A 22,700-nucleotide genomic window follows, 5' to 3' on the forward strand; every position below is an offset into this window, starting at 1 on the left:
TCAAAAAACAGCAATTTGAAAATTGCACTGGTCATTTTTTATTCAAAATACTATTAGTATTTCTGCAAACAATAAATTTTATTTTTTTAATTTGCTGTGTGTAACATCATTAGCCTCTTAGTAGCTTTGGTTGTTAGGTTATATATTACTCAGAAATAACATTTTTCATTGATGTCTAGTGTTAATATGTTGTCAATTTTTCCAATAATTTATTTTTAAATAAGGATAGTTTTAAAAATATTGATGTTAAAATGTAAAAAATGAAAATAATGGGTCTTGGTCAGATATTTTAAAATTAATGTTATTAAAAGCTGGTGTTTTGATTCTTATAAAATTTATGTTGGTAAAATTGTTCCTGTGTTTATTAAACATCTTTTTACTTTTTTAGCTTGTAAACAATAATTCATTCCATGTGTTTATAATTTTTATATATATAATTTTTATATATATATTTATATATATATAAATATTTATATTTATATATATATTTTTTTTATATATAATTTTCATTCAGGTTATATTTTGTCTGAATCTATTTATCATTACTATTTTACAATTTTTAGTCATTGCAAATAATTTATATATATATATATATATATATATATATATACATATATATATATATCTTTATTTTATAGGATAATAAAAAGTTCAGATGTGGCATTTTATATTATAAATCCTGAGAGTGATTTGGATGCTACAGAAAAAAAGTTACTGCAGTTTTTTAGAAAACGTCTTCCACTATGGAGTGGTACTTCAGGAGAGAAACCATCTGCAGATTTATTCATTAAAAGCTTAATCAGCTATAATACATTTGTGTAAGTCTGCTTACTTCAGTAAGTGTTATTATGAAATTCTGTTTTGGTAGAAATATAAGAATTCTTCTTCACTCTGCAGCAGTAAATAATGCTGAAAAGTTAGTGTATCATTAAAAAAACTCAAAATTTTATATTTTGTGGTTTTTTTGTTGGTTTTCTGCATTCGAAATTATTAAAAATTGATCATAAGATTATACATGCATGTATAATGCGTGTGTGTGTATATATTTATTTTATTAGATCAACCAAAGTACAGAATAAATAAAGTAGGATGACTTAACTTATTCCACTATATGTGCAGGAGCGCTTTTGCGATTTACTTGCATCATCAGCTGCATTATATATTCATCTCAAATTAAATTACAAACTTTGTAAAATATAATAACATATCATGCATTTATTTATTTTATTTAAAATTTAAAACTTAATCTTTTTATTTTTCTGTTTTAAACTTTTACTCAGTTAAATTAAAAATTGAAACAAAATTTAAAAATATGAAAAATTAATTAAAATTAACATTAAAAATTAAATTAAACTTATAAAATTAAACTAAATTTATTATAGTAATGATAATTATAATCTTAACAAACATAATAATAATAAAGGATTGGATTATCTCAAATCACAGAAAAATTTGTTGGGTGATAATGTTGATGATAATTTACAACTAGACAATATGCATGAAAATTCGGGTTCATTTCCTGATTAGTGTATTTATTGATTTGAAAAAGTATGGTCCCTGATAATGAGCAGTTTATTGTAGCTAATGCATATAAGTTTAATCTAACAAAGGATGATAAGAATAATATTGTTAAGAATATTGTGGTAGATTCCTAAATAAATGTAAATAAAGCAAATCCTAATGATAAAGAAGTTTTACATAATAGCATTAGTAATAAAATTTAATGTTATCAGATGAGAAAATATAAATTGCAAACCTTTTATTAATTATAATAAAAAAATAATTTATTCCTGAAAAATAAATTAAATAATAATAATAGTATTATTTTGAAATCAGATAAAACTAATATGCCGGTCATTATGTATTCTGATAAATATAAAAATTTGATGGAGCAATATATAATGGAGAGTGATTTCAAGGGAATAAAGGACCCTATTAAAAAATTTTTAAGAATTACAAATAGTTTAATAATAAAATACTGCAACATTTTCAATTATAAAAATAATTTAACGTACCACACTAAGTTGTACCCGTATGAACGAAGTGCGCCTATATTAATTGGACTACCAAAAATATACAAACCGAATATACCTTTACGACCTTTAATTAACTTCAAAACCACTCCTTTTTACATTGTCTCTAAAATAATTGATAAAATACTTAGAAACAAAATAAATTTAGGTTACAGATATAATATATAAAATGGATATGAATTAGTAAATAAATTAAAAAACTTAAAAATTAGTGATAAAACTAGGATGATTATCTGTGATATTTGTAATATGTATACCCACAGAAAAAACTATTAATATAGTTTAATAAAAAATAAATTAATACAAAATGATAAAAATCCCTTATTTATTGAAAATATTATTGTTATAAGAAATATGTGCAAACAGAATTATTTTAAATTTGATGACAAATATTACACCCAGGAAAACACTGTACCGATGGGTTTTCCTTTGCCATCCATTTTATCTGAGGTTTATTTACAGGCACTTAAAAGTAAAGCTGTTTACAGGATAACTCATGCATGATATTTTATTATGGACTAGATATGTTGACAATATTTTTGTAGTCTATAATCCAGTTATATGTAACAAGCATTTAATCATTTTGAACAAATTAAATTCCTACTGTAGTGGTTTGAAATTTACCTTTGAAATTGATATTAAAAAAATAAATTGTTTAAATGTTAATATTGAAATTAATAATGAAAATAATCAATGTATAACTTAAGTATATACTAACTTAGTATATAACTATATAACGTAGTATATAGGAAACCCACATCTAACAAAACCACTATACATAGATCTTCAAATCACTTATGGTCATGCAAAATTAGTATTTACAGAAACATGGTGAATAGAGCAATTAATTACACAAAGTATAATGAAAATAAAAGTAAATTAAAGAAATAGGTATTATAAAACAAATTGCATTATATAATGGTTATGGCAATTCTTTAGTAGATAATATATATAATAAAAAAATGTCAAAAATTAAAAATAATACACATTTAATAACATTAAACAGCACACAAAAAGTTGACAATGTATATATATAGTTAAAATATGTATATACTGATAAACTAGTTGAACATGTTACAAAGATTTATGATAATAAATTTAAACCACGTACCAGACAAATAACCAACCACATAATAAAACACCTAATAACTAATAAACATAATGGTTCATCTGATTTATATAGTTTGAGTCATATTTATAAAACTGAATGTACTGATTGTGACCATATTTATACGAGTATAGGAAAGTCATTAGATCATTTAAGGCTAGATTCTTGGAATATTTTAGAAATTATAAGCAAACTGGGTTTCTCTAATGTATCTAATCATCCGATTAAGAATAAACATACAATATCTGATATTAGGACAAATTTAAAAATACTGGAAATTAAAAAATATATGAATACAAAATAGTAAGGGGTTTGAAATTTTAGAAAGATACTGTAAATATAAACATAGAAATAAATTTAATATGATCAACCTTCAGACATAATATGAGGATGACAGTATTTTGAAAGCTGCAGTAGATGGCTTCACCATCTATTTTTATAGTGATGTATAATTTAATATATTTCAATCGGTATAGTAAAGTAAGTTCAGTTAAATGGACAACATGCATAATTGCGTTACTTAAAATTATTTTTATCTGATTTTAATTTTAATTTGATTTTATACCTTGACGTCATATTTTTACATATATAAAAAATTTTTTACTTTTTAATTTTTCATATTTTTAAATTTCGTTTTAATTTTTAAGTTTAAAATAGAAAAGTAAAAGGATTAAAGGTTTTAAATTTTAAATAAAATTAATAAATGCATGATATGTTATATTTTACGAAGTTTATAATGTAATTTGAGATGAATATATATAATGCAACTGATGAAGAAAATAAATCACGAAAGCGCTCCTGCATGTATATTGGAATAAGGTAAATCATCCTATTTTATTTATTCTGTACTTTGGGTGATCTAATAAAATAAATATATTTGTATATAGTGTAGAGGAGTATGATTCTCGAAGGAATTGATTTTTAAAAATATATATATATATATATATATATATGCAGGCCATTATTAAGCTTTATAAGTGTGACTGTTTAACTTACACCAAGAATATTATTGGTCAGGGTAAAGGACAGGAAATTACTTTATAGTTAGCAACATTGATTTTTTTAGATGAAATTGAGATTAAATTTTCATACCAATATAGCTTAACATGGTAAATTCATATATAGTGAAATTGCAGTGCAGATTTAACAACAGTTGACAACACTGTGATAACTGGGACAGGGTATCAGTTCCAATAAATTCTCTATCATCAGTAAGAATGTAAGTTCTTACTGATAAGAAAATAATTTTGGAATGTGATGTGAAGAGGAGTGGGTTACTATAAACTCTTATATTCTTGGAAATATTGAAATTGTTGTAACAGATGTACTAAAAAATCTGTTTCGGTAATCTTAAAAAAATATTTATATTTTCTTTTACTATGTACTTACGTGAAGTCCAACTTATATCCGCATTAAGGCCTATTTCACAAAAGTACAATTAGTACAAAAAGTACAAAAGTACAATTATAATCTTACAATTGCACATCACCATTTGTACAAGTTCCAGACTTCAGGGGTTCAATAAACAATTAGAATGGTTGAAGAAAAGGGTACAATTTTACAGATTGGCAGCATAAAATTACACATTACTGCTTAATTGGATGTTGCCAAACAAAGCATGGCCACATCCATTTCTATAAAAAGGCACATCTGGGTGACTCATACAGAAATACTTGTCCAGTGGTAGTAGCAAGTACTAAATTTGAACAGTATCTCTCCTCAATCAAAGAAAATAAAATGTAACTCTTTAAAAATCATAAAAAGTATGTTAGAGTAAGAAAAGCAACTGAAAATTAAAAATCTAAAATTATTAAATAGAACTGAAGAAGAATATTGCAAATGAAAAGAAATCTTTACCTTCTACCTTCTACATTTACTAAAAAATACTTCCCACAATCCTACACAACATTAATTGAAATAATAGATAGCATTGCTGCGAATGAATTATAATTAATTCACATTCCATTTATAGTGAAAGAAATAATATTTTTTATAATTAATTTATAAAACAAAGCTTTATAATAAAAATTTTTCATGCTACTATTAGGATTATGTTAATTATTTGAATTCTCTGTGACAGTTTTCTTATTTACCTAAAATAGTTAAATGCCTGGTTTATCATTGTACACTTCAGCTACTTTAATTTTAATTTACCTTTGGTGACCACAAAATTTTCACTTAAGTCTTTTCAGGAAATAATTATGAACTTGTACTTTTTAAATGTTTTGCAGATGTAAAAAATGTCTGTAATTTGTAAAGTTACACTAGAATTCATAAATATTTACTGGTGCTTTTCTGAAACACAATTTCACTTGACTTGTTGAAAAATTACCAGTAATATGTGTAGCTTGTTCTTTTGTGGGAAAACCCATGGAGGTAATTCAGAACAAATTAACTTTATAAGACGTTTTAAAAAATCATGAAATCTGTATAGTACTTAACTGTACAAAGGGTCATAATACATTATATTTCTCAATAAACATGTGCTTACACCCATTCTAAGCCTAAAAAATATTACTACTTTGATGTAGCCTAGTATAATAAAAATAATTCCCCAACAGAACTGAATGTGTTAAATGTGTGACATAATCTTCAATAATTGGACCTGCAATAAAAACGTAAAGGATCCTTGAATGATGAACTCAATAAACTCAAGATCATTAGAACCCTCTAGAAATACACAAACAATAAATTAAAATGTGAGGAATGAGCACAAGAGATGATGCTTCAGTTGATTTCCTTATTAAGAACAATAGTCTATAAAAAAACTGGTATAAATATTTTTTCATATCATCAATATTATATGATTTTGTGTTGCAGGTATTCAGGGCATGGTAACGGTGCACGTTATTTAAATCCAGAAGATGTTTACAAACAAAATATTGATTCAGTACCATTATTGTTTGGTTGTAGCAGTGTTGCTAAACAACACTTTGGAGAAGGAGGAAGACCTGAAATGATAGGCATATCTGATCAGTTTCTAGTTGCTGGATGGTAATTATTTTTTAATTTTAAATTTCTTTTTACTTGCATTATTTTAACTCACAATGTTTTTTCAATTTTTTTTCATGTTTGTCCTCAAATCTTCCATCCTTAATATGACATACTTCCTGATATTGCTGAATGAAGAAATTTTGTACAGTTACTAAGGTCGGGTGACAATACAATATTCCACCATTACTTTTGCAAACATCCTTCCTATACGTGAGTAAATTAAGGGTGCAGGAAATGGCTATGTGGAGTTCTAATTCCAAATTAAGATACTAATTAAACTCATGCAATGTATGATAATAATTTGATTAATGTATGACTAAAAAGTATAAAGCAAGTTTTTAAAAATCTTCAAAAATGTTTGTAATATGATTATTCTTTGAACTAAATAGAATCAGGTTAAGGGCTATGACTAAAGGAATCAATAGAACGCTTATCTGATAGGTAGCTCAGCCAATATTGTGCTATTTGCAGATAGAAATGTAAATAATCTCGCAAACAAGCTCACAGAAACAAGTAGCACAATCAGGACCCAATTCAGTAGCAGATGCTCTGCTGGCCAGTTCTTCTTTGATCATGTAAGTGGGGATCAGTGTGACAACTGACTATATTCTGTGGTGTTATAGAAGAGATCAGGGTTAAGAAAAAGGAGAAATTTGAGGATAGCAACAAACAACCTACAAATGAATACTGCAAGTCCTTTGAAAATAATAGAAAATGAGGTAGTTTATTATTTTACTCAAGATCTCTTTAAAATAGGATAGATGTAGTTTATTCTTTGCCTTATTATAGTTGGTGTTGTATTTTTTTTTCTAAGTTACTTGTAATCAATAACAGTATTTTATTGTAATTTCCAAAGATAATTTAATTATCATGCCTGTTTATTATTTTTATGTGATCATCTTTTCTCTCAAAATGTTATGAGAAATGCACACATGGTTTTCGATGTGGCAATTCTGATTACCTTTACAATTTGAAATTGGAGCATACAAGGATGAAATATAAAACTAAGATAATACAAACTTGCCATTGCTTCCTCCAAACACTAGGGCCAGAGGACGCCAGCACCGAAAGGACTCAGGGGGACAGACTGAAGGGGAATTACGCCAGGAGAATGAAGCTCTTAATGCGCCTAGCTTCCCACGATCAACCCTGGTCAATTATTTCTCACTGGTCTAAAGGACCGGATTGCAAATAACAATAACATCCATAAATAAAACACAAAATAAAACTGCCACTAAAATAAATAATGGCCAGCCCAATAAAAGAAAGACAGTAGCAAGGGATATTCGTCCATGTTCTGCACTTAGTAGAGAAAATTAACTCTCCCACTATCCTTGCGTTCCATCCTAATAATATGAACTTACACTCCAAAGCACAGGAATATGTATTTTTACTGTAAATTGTATGTGTAAATTGTGTGAAATAAAATACAAAACCAATAGAAATTCTGCAAATTATATTTAAATCTATTTTTTATATTTCTGCATGCAAATTTTTGAAACGTTCTCATAGAAAGTATAAAAATACAATAGATGATGTTTGAGAAACTATGTAATTTATATTTAATTCTCAAATTAATAGACAATAATTAACAAAGATTGCTTGAAAGAGATAAAAATTAGAAAAGAAAATAATTACTATAAAGGTAGATATAACAAATAGATAAGCAATTAAACTTCATTTATTAGAGTATTAACAAAAAATACTACTGAATTATTATATAATAAATTATGAATTTATCATTTTTATAAGTAGCTTATTTTTGTTTATTACTGTGCAATTGAATTGAAAGTAAATAATAAACTAAGTAAGAATACAGAGTGTTCTGGTATGTATTAGCCAAACTTCAGAAACTGATTCAGGACACGAAAATGGGCAAAAAAGTTCATATCAACATAAGTCCTATTTTGCTTTGTTTCCTTCTGGATGCCATTTTGTGATTTTCAACAAAAAAATTATTTCTCAGGAATGGGTAAATCTACTTTAATTAGATTTGGAAAATCTAAGACTAGTGTCTTATTCTACAAAATAAAAAATTTGAAATGTTGCCTTAAAAAATGTTTAAATGGCAGCTATCTTAATTTTTTAATCTTTAATAACTTTACTATTATTTGTTTGATCAGATTTTTACCTATTTGAAATTTATTAAGCATTTTATTTTTAACAAAATTACTTGTAAAAATTTGTTTACAAAAAATTGAGTTATTGCAGACAATTAACCCACCAGTACACTTGCGCACCGTAATGCAAGCTGATATTTTACCTGTTTTTATTTCCTCCACTAAATGTAATAAAAATTATTAATAAATAAAATAATAAAAATTTTCACCTTGCATTATGGTATGCATACTGCCGGGTTAATTGTCTGCAATAACTCGATTGTTTGTCAACGTTTTTTTACAAATGAAGTGCCATTTTTTTTTCAAAATAAAAAGCTTAATAAATTTTATAAGTAAAACTTTAATCAAACAAATAATTACAAAATATTGAAGATTAAAAAATTAAGATGTCTGTCATTTCTTAGATTTGCCTTATTTAGTTTACCCATTCCTGAAAAATAATTTTTTCATTAAGAATCACAAAATGGTATCCAAAAGGAAAACAAAGCAAAATAGGACTTATGTCAATATGAACTTTTTTGGTCACGTTGGTGTCCTGAAGTTCGGCGAATACTTCCTGGGACACCCCATATAAGTTAATATAACACTTATTTACTCGTAATATATTAACTACAAGGTGCAGCAGAAGTACCTCCCACATTTGAAAATGTCACTATGCCGTAATGTGGTGGGGATATCAAGACAGGAGGAGTCTCGCAAGTTAACAGTGGTCCCACCAAGTCATTACCATAGCTTGGATGGGAGAATATCATGGTTTTGTTGTTGAAGTGTTTATCAAAACAGTGAATCTGTGATCGCAATTCAGTGAGCCTTTTGTATATGCTTCAGTCTCAATGTATGTGCTGCTGTTCCAGATAAATTTTTCAGCTGGTTCTAATCTGCAATCAGATCAACATTGAAAAGAAAACCATCTGGCAGACCTCAGAGCAAAACCAGAAATATGTGTGGGCAGTAAAAACATCCATCGAGCAATCCCCAATGCACGTTCCTCATGTAAACATTCAATTGCACTTGGGATTTCTGATTGGAATGTACTAAGAAATCTCAATAGAGAACTTAAAATGTTCAGAAAATACTTATTTTCTGCTCTCCTGTAAATCTGTTTAAAAAAGGTTGATACTTTTTACCTTTTACATTCAACTTAAAATTATTTTTTTTTGTTTATAGTCCGTGTGTGATTGGAATGTTATGGCCAGTTACCTCTACAGATACAGATTTAATTACAATGATGCTGCTTAACATGTCAATGGCAGGATCACCAATCAATATAAATGGTAATTTTTAACTATAATAGTACCTTTCTAAACATAATAGAGTACTCCAACTCCTCAGACTCAAAGAAGTTCTTTAAAAATTTTATAGTAATTTAATAATGTAAAAATATTAATTTTTATGGCAAAGTGAACAATAATTGATGTTATTTTATTACAGATTGTAAAAAGATCTAATAGTGTATAATGAGTTATGTCATTGGCTCAAATATAAGTTGCATCCTTAAAAACAGAAAAAAAGTAATAAATTATTGGTTTTAATGTAGTCACAGTGACAACCAGTTCAATCAAAACTTTTACTATTAACTTTGAAGTAATATTGATTTTAATATAATTTGACAAATGTTATCTTAAAATCTATACACAATGTTTAATAAAATTTCATGTAATTTAAAAAAAAAAGCCAAAAATTATATAAGGCAAGGCAGACTTCTTATGCCTCAACCTCTTATAACATCTGGTTCATACAACCTAAATTTAAATATTGGTGATTTAACCATTTCATATTTAAAAGAAAAAATATTTTCTGAAATATTTAATACCAGATTTAGATTTTGTGAATAGTGTAATTAATATTTAATAGTTAATTCTGTTTTTAATAAATAGTTTAAAAAAACATATTTAATTAATGTTTAATTTTTTTTAGAAGTAACATGTATAGCATATAATAAAAACTTTTGTGTACAGTGCACCTCTCCCATCATCTTTTACCACCAATATTTATACACCATAATTTAAAACCACCATCATTTATACAAATATAAATGAGATGGTGGTTTATCACCATCATTTACAATTATTTCTAGCTAAACTTAACAATTATTACAACAAATTCACCAAGAATGCAAATGGAAAACTAAATAAAAACTATTATATAATTAAAAATGACCCCATTACTACTTTAAATTATTGATCAACAAAACAATTTGACCTGGACAGTTAAAAATTCAAAATAAATTATGGTAGAACTAACAAAGAGAATTTGTGTTTCTGGCTGAACAACAGGTTCCATCATTCTTAAATCTATGATTGCTGGTTCTTAGTTAATAATAATCCAAAATGTTGAAAATATTCTAAGATTAATAGATTCAACTATATATTCTATTTTGGTGGTTTTCCTCTCCACATTTGTATATATAATTATTGAACATTATAACCATTTTATCAAATAATTATTTATATAATAATACCTATACAATAGCACATACATGCTGATATTTTTAATATTTTTTGACTATATATAATTTTAAAACTACTATTTTTATTTTTAATATTTTAATTATGTGTATTTTATAAATTTATAAATTAAGTCTGTTGATGGAGCAGATGCTCTGAAAGTAATTCAGACAAATAGATAAACGTTTTTACATTTTATGAACTTTATCTGGTGACATAAATATTATCATTTATATATATATATATAAATGTAGAAACTTATCATTTTGCTTTTATTATTATTATTTAATTTATCAGTCATTTCTTACCTGTTTTTTATATTGTATCTACATTCTAAATTAATTTTTGTTCTAATTATTTTTCAATAATTTTGGTAATTATGAGGGTAACTCAATTATTATCCGCAATGTAGTTATAAATTTTATTGCAATACAAATAGGAAACTTACATGTGCATCATTTTTCAACATAGTCCCCTTGCATTTCAACGCACTTGGTCCATTGTTCACAAGCTTCCTGATGCCCTCATAAAAGAAGTTTTTCAGTTGAGCTGCGAGCCAGGAACTTGAGCTGCGCTTCTTTCACTGTTTTGTCCGAGGTAAATCAACCTCGGACTTAATGCCTCTTTGAGTGGACCAAACAAGTGGTAGTCAGAAGGGGCAAGATCAGGACTATATGGAGGATGAGCCAGTACTTCAAAGTTTAGTTTCTGGAGGTTTCAGCAGTATGTGGACGGGCATTGTCGTACAACAACAAACACCTTTCTACAGCAGTCCTCGGCGTTTGTTTCTAATTGCAGGCTTCAGCTTGGCAGTAAGCATCTCACTGTTACGTGTACTTTTTATTGTCGTGCCCCTTTCCTTATAATGTTTCAGTACTGGGCCTTGTGAGTCCCAGAAACAATAAGCATCAGTTTTCCAGTGGATGGTTGGGTTTTGAACTTTTTTTGCAAGGCGAATTTGGGTGTTTCCATTCCATACTCTGCCGTTTACTCTCCGGCTCGTAATGATGGATCCATGTTTCATCACCAGTAATGATTCTAAGAAGATGTCCCGTTCTTTACCATAGCGATCCATTTGTTTTTGGCAGATGTCCAAGCGCGTTGTTTATGCAACTGTGAGAGTTGTTTTGGGACCCATCTTGCACAGACTTTATGAAACCCAAGTCTGTTTTGAATGATTTCGTAGGCAGAACCATGACTAAGAAAACCTCTTCTTTGGTGCAAACAGAAAGCAGAGCAGCCATGGTTAGCGGCAGGGCAGCGATAACAGAACTAACCTAGCGGCATCAAAGCTGCACAGACATAACAATTAAACCATGCATGCTTCATCATCGCATGACCGCATCACTATGCAATACGACAGTACTACTAACATAAACAAAAATATAACTAAATTGCGGATAATAATTGACTTACCCTCATATGTAACTGGGAGCGGTTTTGAAATTAATTAAGTCTCATAGGGATGGATACCTTCTTTATGTAATTTTGGAAGACATTTGTGTTTTGGGGCATAAGGCTTATATGGGCACAGTCTACTATAATATTTTAATTTATTATAATTATATATTTCTTTCTATTTTACTATGAAGTATTTTATAATTCTTAAAAATTTTTTATTTGGGTCATTAATTTTTTTAAAAACATTTATTTTATATAATTATTCATTGAATCATTGCATTTATCGATTAAAATTTTAGTTAAATATGAACCAATTACAAATAACAAAAATAATTTTAAATAAATTAAATTCTTATCATGAAGTATTAAAATTTACAATAAATGAAAACAATCAGATAACTAGTGTATAAAAAACCTATCTTAAATGAAATTATTATAAACAAAAATTCTAACCATCCTTGGTCTCAAAAAATTTAATATTTTTAAAAACATGATAAATAGAGCAATAAAATACACAAATAATAAAAAGGAATTGCATAAAGAAATAAATAGTATAAAGAATGAATATGATACCTCATTGATAGATAATATGTATAAGAAATATAATTCAAAATACTTAAATAATACAAATATCATTACAATAAAACCCTTAAATGAAAACAAATGCAAGGAAAATATTTATATAAATTACTCCTACACTAACAAAATTATAGAAAACTTAATGCATATAATGATAAAAAATATAAACCTGCTTCTAAACCCAATAACTATCTAATAAAACGTTTAAAATATAATTTTTTCTGGTATTTATAAAATAAAATGCAATAATTGTGAAAAAATATACAAGAGCAATCTTGAAAACAAATTACATTCGTGCCTAGCATGGAGGTGGGTGGGGATAGAGCCACCATCTTGGCGTCAAAATGTTTTTACACTCAGTACGCATCAAGCTGTCGTAGCGTATGAACTGTGGTTTTTCTACTTTGTGAATTATTGAAATATGCACTTCAATAGAGAAAATAGATAAAATATATAAATAATTGTTTATTTACTGTATTAACATTATATAAAACAACATATTGAAAGAAATTTTAAATAAACTGGTAAAAGTTAGTAAAAAATTTCAATTGTAATTTTTAGTATATTTTAGATGTTTTTAATTTTTTTTTTAAATTTGACAGCAAATGTATGTTCTGTAAATGTTTAAAAAATTTCATGTATTTTACTCAATAACCAAAGTGTAAAGATGTTGAATGGTTGTTATATGTGTAAATGTAAATGAAGATAAATCAGAAAACATTACTGAGGATGGGCTTATGCTCGATAATGTAAAGGTAAGAATGTTTCTTTAATTCTGTATTTGACAGATTGGCTGAAAAAATATATAGTCAGTATATATATATGATGTATTTGTTACTTTATTATATTTTAGAATTAATTTTTCTAATTTTAGATGTCATTGGATCTGAAGAAATTGAATCTGATAAAGTTTATGACAAAGAGAATGAATTGTTACGTGTTCTAAAACCAGTACGTGCTATTGCTAAACTTTATACAAATGGTGCTGCAATAGTAGCACGAGGTATTCCTATAGAATTTGAAGATTAAAATTTCTGTGTATGTTTATATCTTTTCTTGTATAAAATATAAATATTAAAATTATGTACAAATCCGTTATGTAGTATAGTAAATTTATTATTCATTTTGTTTCTATTTTAAGACTTTTTATTATTCGTTGCACTACAAAAAAAATTAAAATTAAGTTCATGATGCAGCAACATAATGTAATTTAAATAATAAAAGCCAAAATAATATCAAAAATAATAACCATTATTGTATTTTCGAAGAAATTTTGTAACTAAGGTAGATAAAATTTTCTATAGCGTGTTCAGTAGCATTTAGAAATAAAGGAATTCATCTCTAATAGCATATGAATACCAGCATAGATGACAAGCCACATATTGGAAAGGTTCATGAGAAACAAAAACAATAAATTTGTGAAATACTGACTGTCTATTTTAATTTTTAATTGCCTGATCAAGTTTTTCTATAATGAAACAAGTGATTTAAACAGGAAGTGGCATGAAAACCTTGGTCTTCAGAAAATAATTTTGCATTCGTATGAAGTACAATTTTCTTTTATATTTTTAGTTAAGTACTTCTTTTTGTTAAAAGAATAACAAAAAAGAGTCTAAAAATTCAAAAAATATATCTGTCAACAGTAAAGAATAAAAAATATAAGTGATACGTATGTATATTTTTTCACATTAAAAATTATGGTAAACTTTTTTATTTTTAAAATTATATTTTCAGTAGAGCATTTATTTAAATTCACTTCATCTCTTTCAATTTTGATCATCTATTCCATTTATAATATTTGAAATAAAGTTATTAAAATTACTTCTCAGTTTGTTACCACTTTCTTCAGCATTTGCAGTAATATGTGTCATTTTTTAAAACTTACTACCTGAAATAAAGAATGCTTATTATAACTAGTCAATTAGTTATGGTTGTAGATAATTTTTAGTAGTCTGTGTGTGTGTGTGTGTGTGTGTGTTTCTTTTTATTGTCAATGCAGAAGCTCTACAAGAATATATTAACAAGCAAGATTGCTTGTTAGAGCATAAAAAAATGACTTAACTCATCTACTTCAGTATTTCAAAAGAGAGGGCTACAAATTGTTTTAACTTTGTGATCTTTGAAATGGTACGTCTTTGGCAGACCTACCATTTTAGTCCTGAATTGAGAATGTTTATATTTAAGCAAATCTATTCCAAGCAAAGACATTCATTTCTTCAAGAAATGTTTTTGTCCTCTTACTATGCTTTAATAACAGTCACTTTTCAATTCAGACAGAATGTTTTGCCACTTCCCATCAAATCTGACTTGGCTCTATCACTTATTTGGTTCACTTAAAAATGAATTTAAAAAAAAGCAGTCATGATAATGACAAGCTATTGAAGTTGGTTTTGAGAACCAACTAAAAACATTTAAATTGAAATTAAGCAACAAGTGCATTGCAGTCTAACAAACTTCATTGAATATTGTAATTAGGAATTTTTAATTTGTTGTAAATAAAGTGCATGTAACAAACATTTGTATTTCAATCATATTCGTGCAATAAGACCTTCTCTTTTAATCATACCACAGAATTAATCTCACTTCATCATCCATAAATATGATTGTTAATTCCTTGTAACAATAATGGAATGAACGGTAGAGTAGCAATTGAAGGACAGCTTGACAACAAAAATTTTATGATAATCAGATCAAATGCTATGTAGTGTAAAGCAGTGGGAAATTACAGTTGTATTTCCTGAAGAAACAAATATTTTTCATTCCTTTACTTTTGTTATAAAATATGATGTTGATAAGAAGTGAAATATATATATTATTTCTTGGGTAAAATATTCTAGAGTTAAGATAATCCCCCAACTCAATATACAGTTAAAGACTAGTCAGCAAATCATTAGGAAATTTAGTAATCGCAACATTCTTTGAGTCAGAGTGTATAATGTCAGAAGTTTTATTAAACAAGAGTGGTAGGCTAGATAACTGTTGAAAGTTGGCAATAAAATTAGTGTACAGAATGTCGAGGTTGGCAGTCTCAATGTTTGTTGTGTAAGAGTTGCTTGTGTACACTATCTGTGCTTACGATCATTGACTAAAAGGTTTAATATCCACTATATTCTCTTTTAAAAGAATATTTAAATTTTTATATCATATTATTATTGAAAATGAAATTTATATTTCATTATCAATAATAATTTTAAGTGAGAAATAAATAGGTTAAGGTTAGATTTTGAAATTAATCACATGATTTGAGAAAAGCAGTATTTTTGATCTGGAAAATATAAAACAATTTAACTCAAATCAGTAAAGAAATTACACGAGTTAGAAAGTTTCAAACATTCTCAAAGTCTAAAACTAGTAGAACTACTATAGGTCTGCATAATTACCTCTTCAGTAGATGATATATATACCAAGTGTCTAATGTTAATCCCTCCAGGTGATTTTCACATAAGCTACGCACAGTACAAAAAATGACCTGAACAAAAGTTTACTTAGACTGGATAAAGTGTAGAATTAGATTATTATCCTGCTTCCAGCCGAAAACTTTAACCATGGCCTTGAAAAGGCCCAGAAAAAATTTTTTGGAGCAGCACCTCACTAATTTTAGCTATGAGCCGCCATTGGTTATAAAAGTTGAAAATGAGATCAATACAATGATAAAACAGGAAAAAAGGGCAAATAACAAAAGGGGGATAAAATTATAGTAGCTGTAGATCATCTCAGTTTTCATCATTAAATTTCAGATCTGATTCAGATGTAAAGATTTCTGAATTTATGCAGCATATTGGGAAATTTTATGTTTGAATGAACAAATGCAGATAACAAAGGTAAGATTTAATAAGATTGTTAATACTGTATATCTAGAGGTACATAGATAATAAATGAGAGAAGAAACTTATCACACACAAGAAAGATATTACAGTGAGAGCTTGCACACAAACTGTGTAAATTAGAAAACTTTTAGATGTTTGTGAGGAAGTAATCAAATATGTTGAAAGAGTACTGGATATTAAGATGAAGGTTGTGTGTGCCAAGAATATAAACAACATTATCTACAAAAGATACTGTTATTTATCTTTAGAAGAATGGTAATCATTTCGATGTATTTAGCAATATGAAAACTATATTAGGTAAATAAAACTACTGTAATAAATTTGACACAGCGTGGATGGCAGAGCAATGCCTAAACACAACTGCATACTGAAACCTTGTAAGATGTGTATGAAACAGAAATACAATGAAGAATATGCAACTAAATACTGTAAATGATATTGTTACAATGATGAGTGTATGAGCAACACAAAGCAAAAGGTGGTGTTTGTGAAAATATCTACGAATGTAAAATATGTAATTATATCTAAAAAAAGATGGATATCAATGTGGCTACTGGAAATATAAGAACTGTCTTGAATATGCTGATACAATTAGTCATAAATGTTATACGTTAGCGAAAAGTTTGAAAGGCAGTAGGAATAAAGGTTGTATGTAATAAGTGTACTGAAGGTTGTGATAATGAAAACAAAACTTGTCAATGTACAACAAAGTATTTATTTGATTATGAGGCGATGCCAGAAACAGAACATGGACCAAATCTTAAAAACGATTATAGAAAGATTTGGAAATTCTATAATGAGTAATTTTGTAAATGGTTAATAATGAAAGAACATAACAATTACACGTGTAGCACAATACGGGAAAGGATATGATGCAGAGTTTATTCTGAGTACTGTGTAGAGAATATGTTTGCACTTTTTACTACATAAACCTTTTTGCTAACATGTAAAATTAATGATGACACTACCTGGATATGAGATTAAAATTATAGTTAGAATTTTGATCATTATCATCTTTTCTGGAAACATGTGGATTTACTGAACTGAAAAGAGGATACTTTTCTCCTATTTCTTCAACACATTGGAAAATCAGAATTAAATTGGAGCTATTCCGGAAGGTAATATTATGGTGCAAATAATATGAAACCGAAAGCTAGCAAAGAGTTCTTGAAGTGGCATGCCAAAAGATTTGATGAAAATTATGTGTTTGACTTAAGAAAGAGATTGAAGACAAATTATGTGTGTAACTTTGATGTAGATATCTTGAGAAGAGGTGGTCTGGAACTAAGAAAACAGTAATTGGAAATTACAAACATCGATCTGTTTCAGAATATCACATTTGCTATGTTTGGATATTTATAGGGCAAAATATCTTGAAAAACTATAGCTGTTATACAAACACAAAAAAATAATGGAGTACAACATGTACTAAATGGGGAAGAAGTTTACATGTGGTGATAAGCTATATGATATTTTACTGTCTTGTGTGTGTGATATATGTGGTTGACGGGTTTGATAAAATAACAAATACTGTTTATCAGTATCATTGATACTGCAACGGTTGTTCAAAATGTTACAAACCAGATACTGTTAATGATGTTAATAAAACGATTATAACTTGTTTGTCAAGACTAATGACAGAACTAAACAGTTGACTGAGTCTGGTTACAATACAGAAGATATTTGGGAATATGAATGGCTTCCGATATGTAAAAAAATTCAGATAAAGTTAAGTTTGTAGAACCACTTGATCCTAGAGATCCATTCTTCAATGGAAGAACTAACACGAGTAAATTTAAAGCAATAGGTAAGAAATTGAGGATACATAGAAGTGTGCAGTTTATATCCTACAGTTCAATATAATGATGACTGAAACCTTGCCTCAGGATGACTACAAGACAAAAGAAGAGTATGCTGCAGGTAGAGATTGGGACTAGAACTAGATATTATTAATAAAATAGAATCTAATCCTGATAAGTGTGCTGTGTCAAAGATTTGTTTGAACAGTTTATGGGGTAAGTTTGGGCAAAGGTTAAATATGAATGAAACCAAATATGTATTGGAATTTTATAATATACTTTTAGATGACAGACTGCACAAAACAAACTTGACACTGCCAAATAATATACTCGTAGTATAGATAACACAATTTGAAAGATCACTTTATAGAAGATCTGAAAACTGCTAATGTGTTTGTAGCTGCTTACACTACAGCTAACACATGGCTCCAATTATATGACGTGTTGGAGAATATAGTATACTATGATACACATTCAGTTATATATATGTATTGATGATGGTGAAAATACAACAGAGAGTGAATATATGCTTGGTGAATGAACAGAAGAATTAAAAGGTGATGATTATATAATTAAATTTGTTTCAACCGGTCCTAAGAGTTATGCTTAAACAACTCTAAAAGACATGTGTGTGACTAAAATAAAAGTGTTTATTTTAAAGTACACAAATTCAAAATTACTGGATATAAATGCTATGTGTAAAATGGTTGAAGAGAAACTGAATCTGTAGCTGTAACTTAAAATCAAATAATAAAAGAAGTAAAAACTAAACATCTTGTAAACAGAAAGATCACAAAGATGTTTCATCTTGACTCTGATAAAATAATGATTCTAGAAGAGAATACTAAAATTGAATATGTATGTTATGTTACAGTGATGAGGTAAAGAATTTTGTGGTCCACTGAAATTATTTCTAAAGTAGAAATTATTTTAAGATAATTCACAGTATAAGGAAAAATATATGAACACTAAAGTCAAAATTATTTTAAGAGAAAGTTTAGGTGTTCGCTTCAAGTCACACAAACAAATATGAAAAGCAACATGTTAAGTTTTAAGTTAAATCCAAGCATGTTTTGTCTGCGCCTCCGTGCCGCGACTGGTAGCTTCTCGGCCTTTCATCCGGTTCGAATCCTGGTCAGGCATGGCATTTTCATACACGTTACAAATCGTTCATCTCATCCTCTGAAACAATAACTAACGGTGGTCCCGGAGGTAAAAAGAAAAGCAGATTTTGCAAAATAAAAATTTCTACAATTTGTATTTAATTGAAAACAAAAGCCAATTACTTTGTTAAAGAAAAAAAACAATTAACATATCTTGTGAGCTTTGAAAATTAATTAAATTATTAATTATTTTTGCTGATTTTATACGAAACTGTTCAATAATTAAAAAGACAATTGGTAACAGCGGAAAAACTATTTAATAGAATGAAATGATACTGTCTGACGTTTAAGTTGGCATACCTAACGTAGAAAATATCAGCTGTTAGAAAATGATCATTATTACCTCTAATTTGTTTAAATAATACGTCTTAAAAGTGTATTTATTAACTGTAAAAAGCGGGTTGTACAGATTAAATCCGCCCTTTTAAATAGGATTTTCCGCCGATTTTCTTCATTTGCGGAAGAGACCGGTGCGGTGGAAGTTGACTGACGCTTACTATGCAAAATAGAATTAATGATCTTATTCACGATGACAGACGCGTAAAAATTTGGGAAATTGCTGTTATTTCTAGTACTAGGATCAGTATCAGAACTGTCCCATTCCCATGATAAACTGAATCACCGCAAAACGTGTTAGGGCGGGTTCAGAGACAGTCGACTGAAAATCACATTGAAGCCGAATAATAGACTGCATTATTACTTCTGATGAAATTCGGATTCATCATTTTGAGTCGTCTAAGTACGTTAAAGAAACATACGAGTTCGACCCCCCCCCCCCGTACCAGTGTCAAAACATATGCTTCAGAGGGTAAAATTTCAGAATGGTGTTTTGGGACTACAAAGACCCAATTTATTGTGATTATTAGAAAGAACGAATACATAGAATTATTGTGAAGTGCTAGATGATAGATTTAAAAACCGCAATAAGGAGGAAACTTGCTGGTTCTCTCTCAAATGGCGTAATTCTGAGCGATATTACGCTCTCGCACTGCTCACATACACGAGAAGGATTCCTAAGTCGAGTTGGGAGGTGTTGCCATATTCACCTTACAGTACCATTCTTGCACCATTAAATTATTTTGTTTGATCCTCTCAAAGGGTTTTTACTAGGCACCGATTTCGGCGACAGCGAGCAGTCTAAACCGGTGATACATTAATATTGAAATAACAAAGTGAACATTTTTGGTTGGTAAACTATTAGAAAATGTTTCTTGATATTCAGATGCACAACTAGTGCATGTTCACTACATAAACAGAAATTATTTCTTCATTAGAAACAAAAGTGGAAAGGTATTTTTTTCTTACCAGTGGATATGTATGCTTTATGCACAGGTATTTTACTAAGTGCATAGCAATCAATAAAAATATATAGAATTTTCTATGTTTTAATATTTGCAAATGATACTAATTCAAATACTGTGGTACATGACAATGAACAGCTTATTTTAATTCTAAAATAAAATTCAAGTGGGTTCTAAAATAAAATTCAACTTTGAATTTAAAAATTCAAAGTAAGATGTCAAATGGAACAAACAATTTTATTTAAGAATTGTTATGTTACACATGATTTGCTTTAAAGAAAATAAAAATCAAACACAATTGTAATAGAATTTATGTATTATTACGAATGTAATACTATGAATTATTTGAGACATTAGATATCAGTTGATATGAAATAGGTGAGCATATGAAATCAAACAGCATAGAAGGTTTTTTTTTTATATAAATGCAATGATGTATAGTAACAAGATTGATTGTTTGCTCTATACAATTCAATAATATTTTAAGATGAGAGATCAATCTCCTATATTTTCTTAAATAATTTTAACATTTAGTAAAACTTTGTTTTAGTATTCTTGTTATTTACAGAATGTATTACAGAAATACAACACAAATTAATATTATAAGTCGGCATGACAATACACTCAACATCATGATAACGGAAATGTCTTGTCTTAGTACTTACTACTACTAAAATAAAATACTTTTTATCTGTTGCAGTATCAATACAGGAAATATCATTTGTCAAAAGAAAACAGCAATTGGTAATGAAACAAATAAAATAACAAAAAATTTATAATAATGTTTTATTTTTTAAAGTCATTTACAATATATTACATTGGCTGAAATAGATAAAATGATTTCAGTTTTCATAACAATGCATAAGCCAGAATTCATTTAGCTGAGAATGCAAAAGTTTTTATCAGGAATTATTTATTTTTAAATAACACTAATATTAAAAATAATACCAATCTTTTTTATAAAAATATTTCTAGTAATCATGATGCATTAATTAATTAAAAAAATACAATGCTTATGTAAATGCAACGCACAATTTAATTAATTGTAACAGAAAAGAAAATAAATATTTGTTTTAACAGTGACTAATACTAAAAACATTTTTACAAATGATTAATTTATAATTTAGGTCCACATAAAACTGAAAAAGATTAAAATTAATACCTTCTGAGAAAGAAGATTTTTATCCCAGTGATGTAAAAAAAGATTATAAAAGCAGTGATTAACAAGTTTAATAAGAGGTCTAGAATGAGTCAGCTTCTACTGAGAGTTGGATTTGTATAGCTCACATTTAAATCTGACAATCTTAGAATGCAGGATTTAGATAATTGTGTTAATGAAAGAGTTATAACAATTATATCATAAATTACCATACAGACACACCAATATTATATCAATTGGAATAAAAAGTTAAAAATTTTAAATAACATTAAAATACAGGCAAGGATACATCCCTATAACTGACACAAGATTCAATTAGTTGTGACAAGATAGAAAACCAGAAAAAACAAGTTCAGTGCAGATAAGAATATAGTTTTATATCCATTAGTTTTCTACTAGAATACTTAAGGAATAAGCATTTAATGAAAAAAATGTGAAAGAAGAACAATCTGAAGAGAAAAAATAAAACTTTAATGATTTGTTGATATTACTTTTTTAAGTGAAACAAAATAAAAATTCAAAAATACTGCTTGCACTGGTTTAATACAATAGCACAATAGAAAAAGTGTGTAGACTGTTTGGGTAATAGAGAAATACAATTTGATTGGAAGAAAAGTAAAAAAAAATTAAGAAAATATGACATAAATGAGGACAATTAGTTTTTTTGTGTAAAAGTTCTTTACATACAAAGAATTTTATTTAGGAAACAAAATTACAAAGAATGAACAATGTAAGAACATTAGTCAAGCAAATAGTGAATACAATATGG

General features: G+C 27.7%; 1 protein-coding gene across 2 annotated transcripts in view; it reads left to right on the forward strand.

Annotated features, from left to right (window-relative positions):
* The window catches only part of Sse (extra spindle pole bodies like 1, separase), a 50,221-nt gene extending 28,430 nt beyond the window's left edge, over positions 1 to 21,791 (forward strand). The window contains exons 9-13 of one of the 2 annotated variants that reach the window (XM_075382063.1): positions 639 to 818; positions 5,962 to 6,135; positions 9,423 to 9,529; positions 13,557 to 13,720; positions 21,473 to 21,791. In XM_075382063.1, the coding sequence (XP_075238178.1) occupies positions 639 to 818; positions 5,962 to 6,135; positions 9,423 to 9,529; positions 13,557 to 13,711 (616 nt within the window). In that variant the 3' untranslated portion in view covers positions 13,712 to 13,720; positions 21,473 to 21,791. Of the gene's footprint in view, positions 1 to 638; positions 819 to 5,961; positions 6,136 to 9,422; positions 9,530 to 13,556; positions 15,174 to 21,472 lie in introns of those variants that run through there. The other variant, XM_075382062.1, reaches the window with a different exon arrangement.
* The last annotated feature ends 909 nt before the right edge of the window (positions 21,792 to 22,700 follow it).

The sequence above is a fragment of the Lycorma delicatula genome, chromosome 1 (assembly GCF_047948215.1).
Source record: "Lycorma delicatula isolate Av1 chromosome 1, ASM4794821v1, whole genome shotgun sequence".
NCBI classification, from domain to species: Eukaryota; Metazoa; Arthropoda; class Insecta; order Hemiptera; family Fulgoridae; genus Lycorma; species Lycorma delicatula.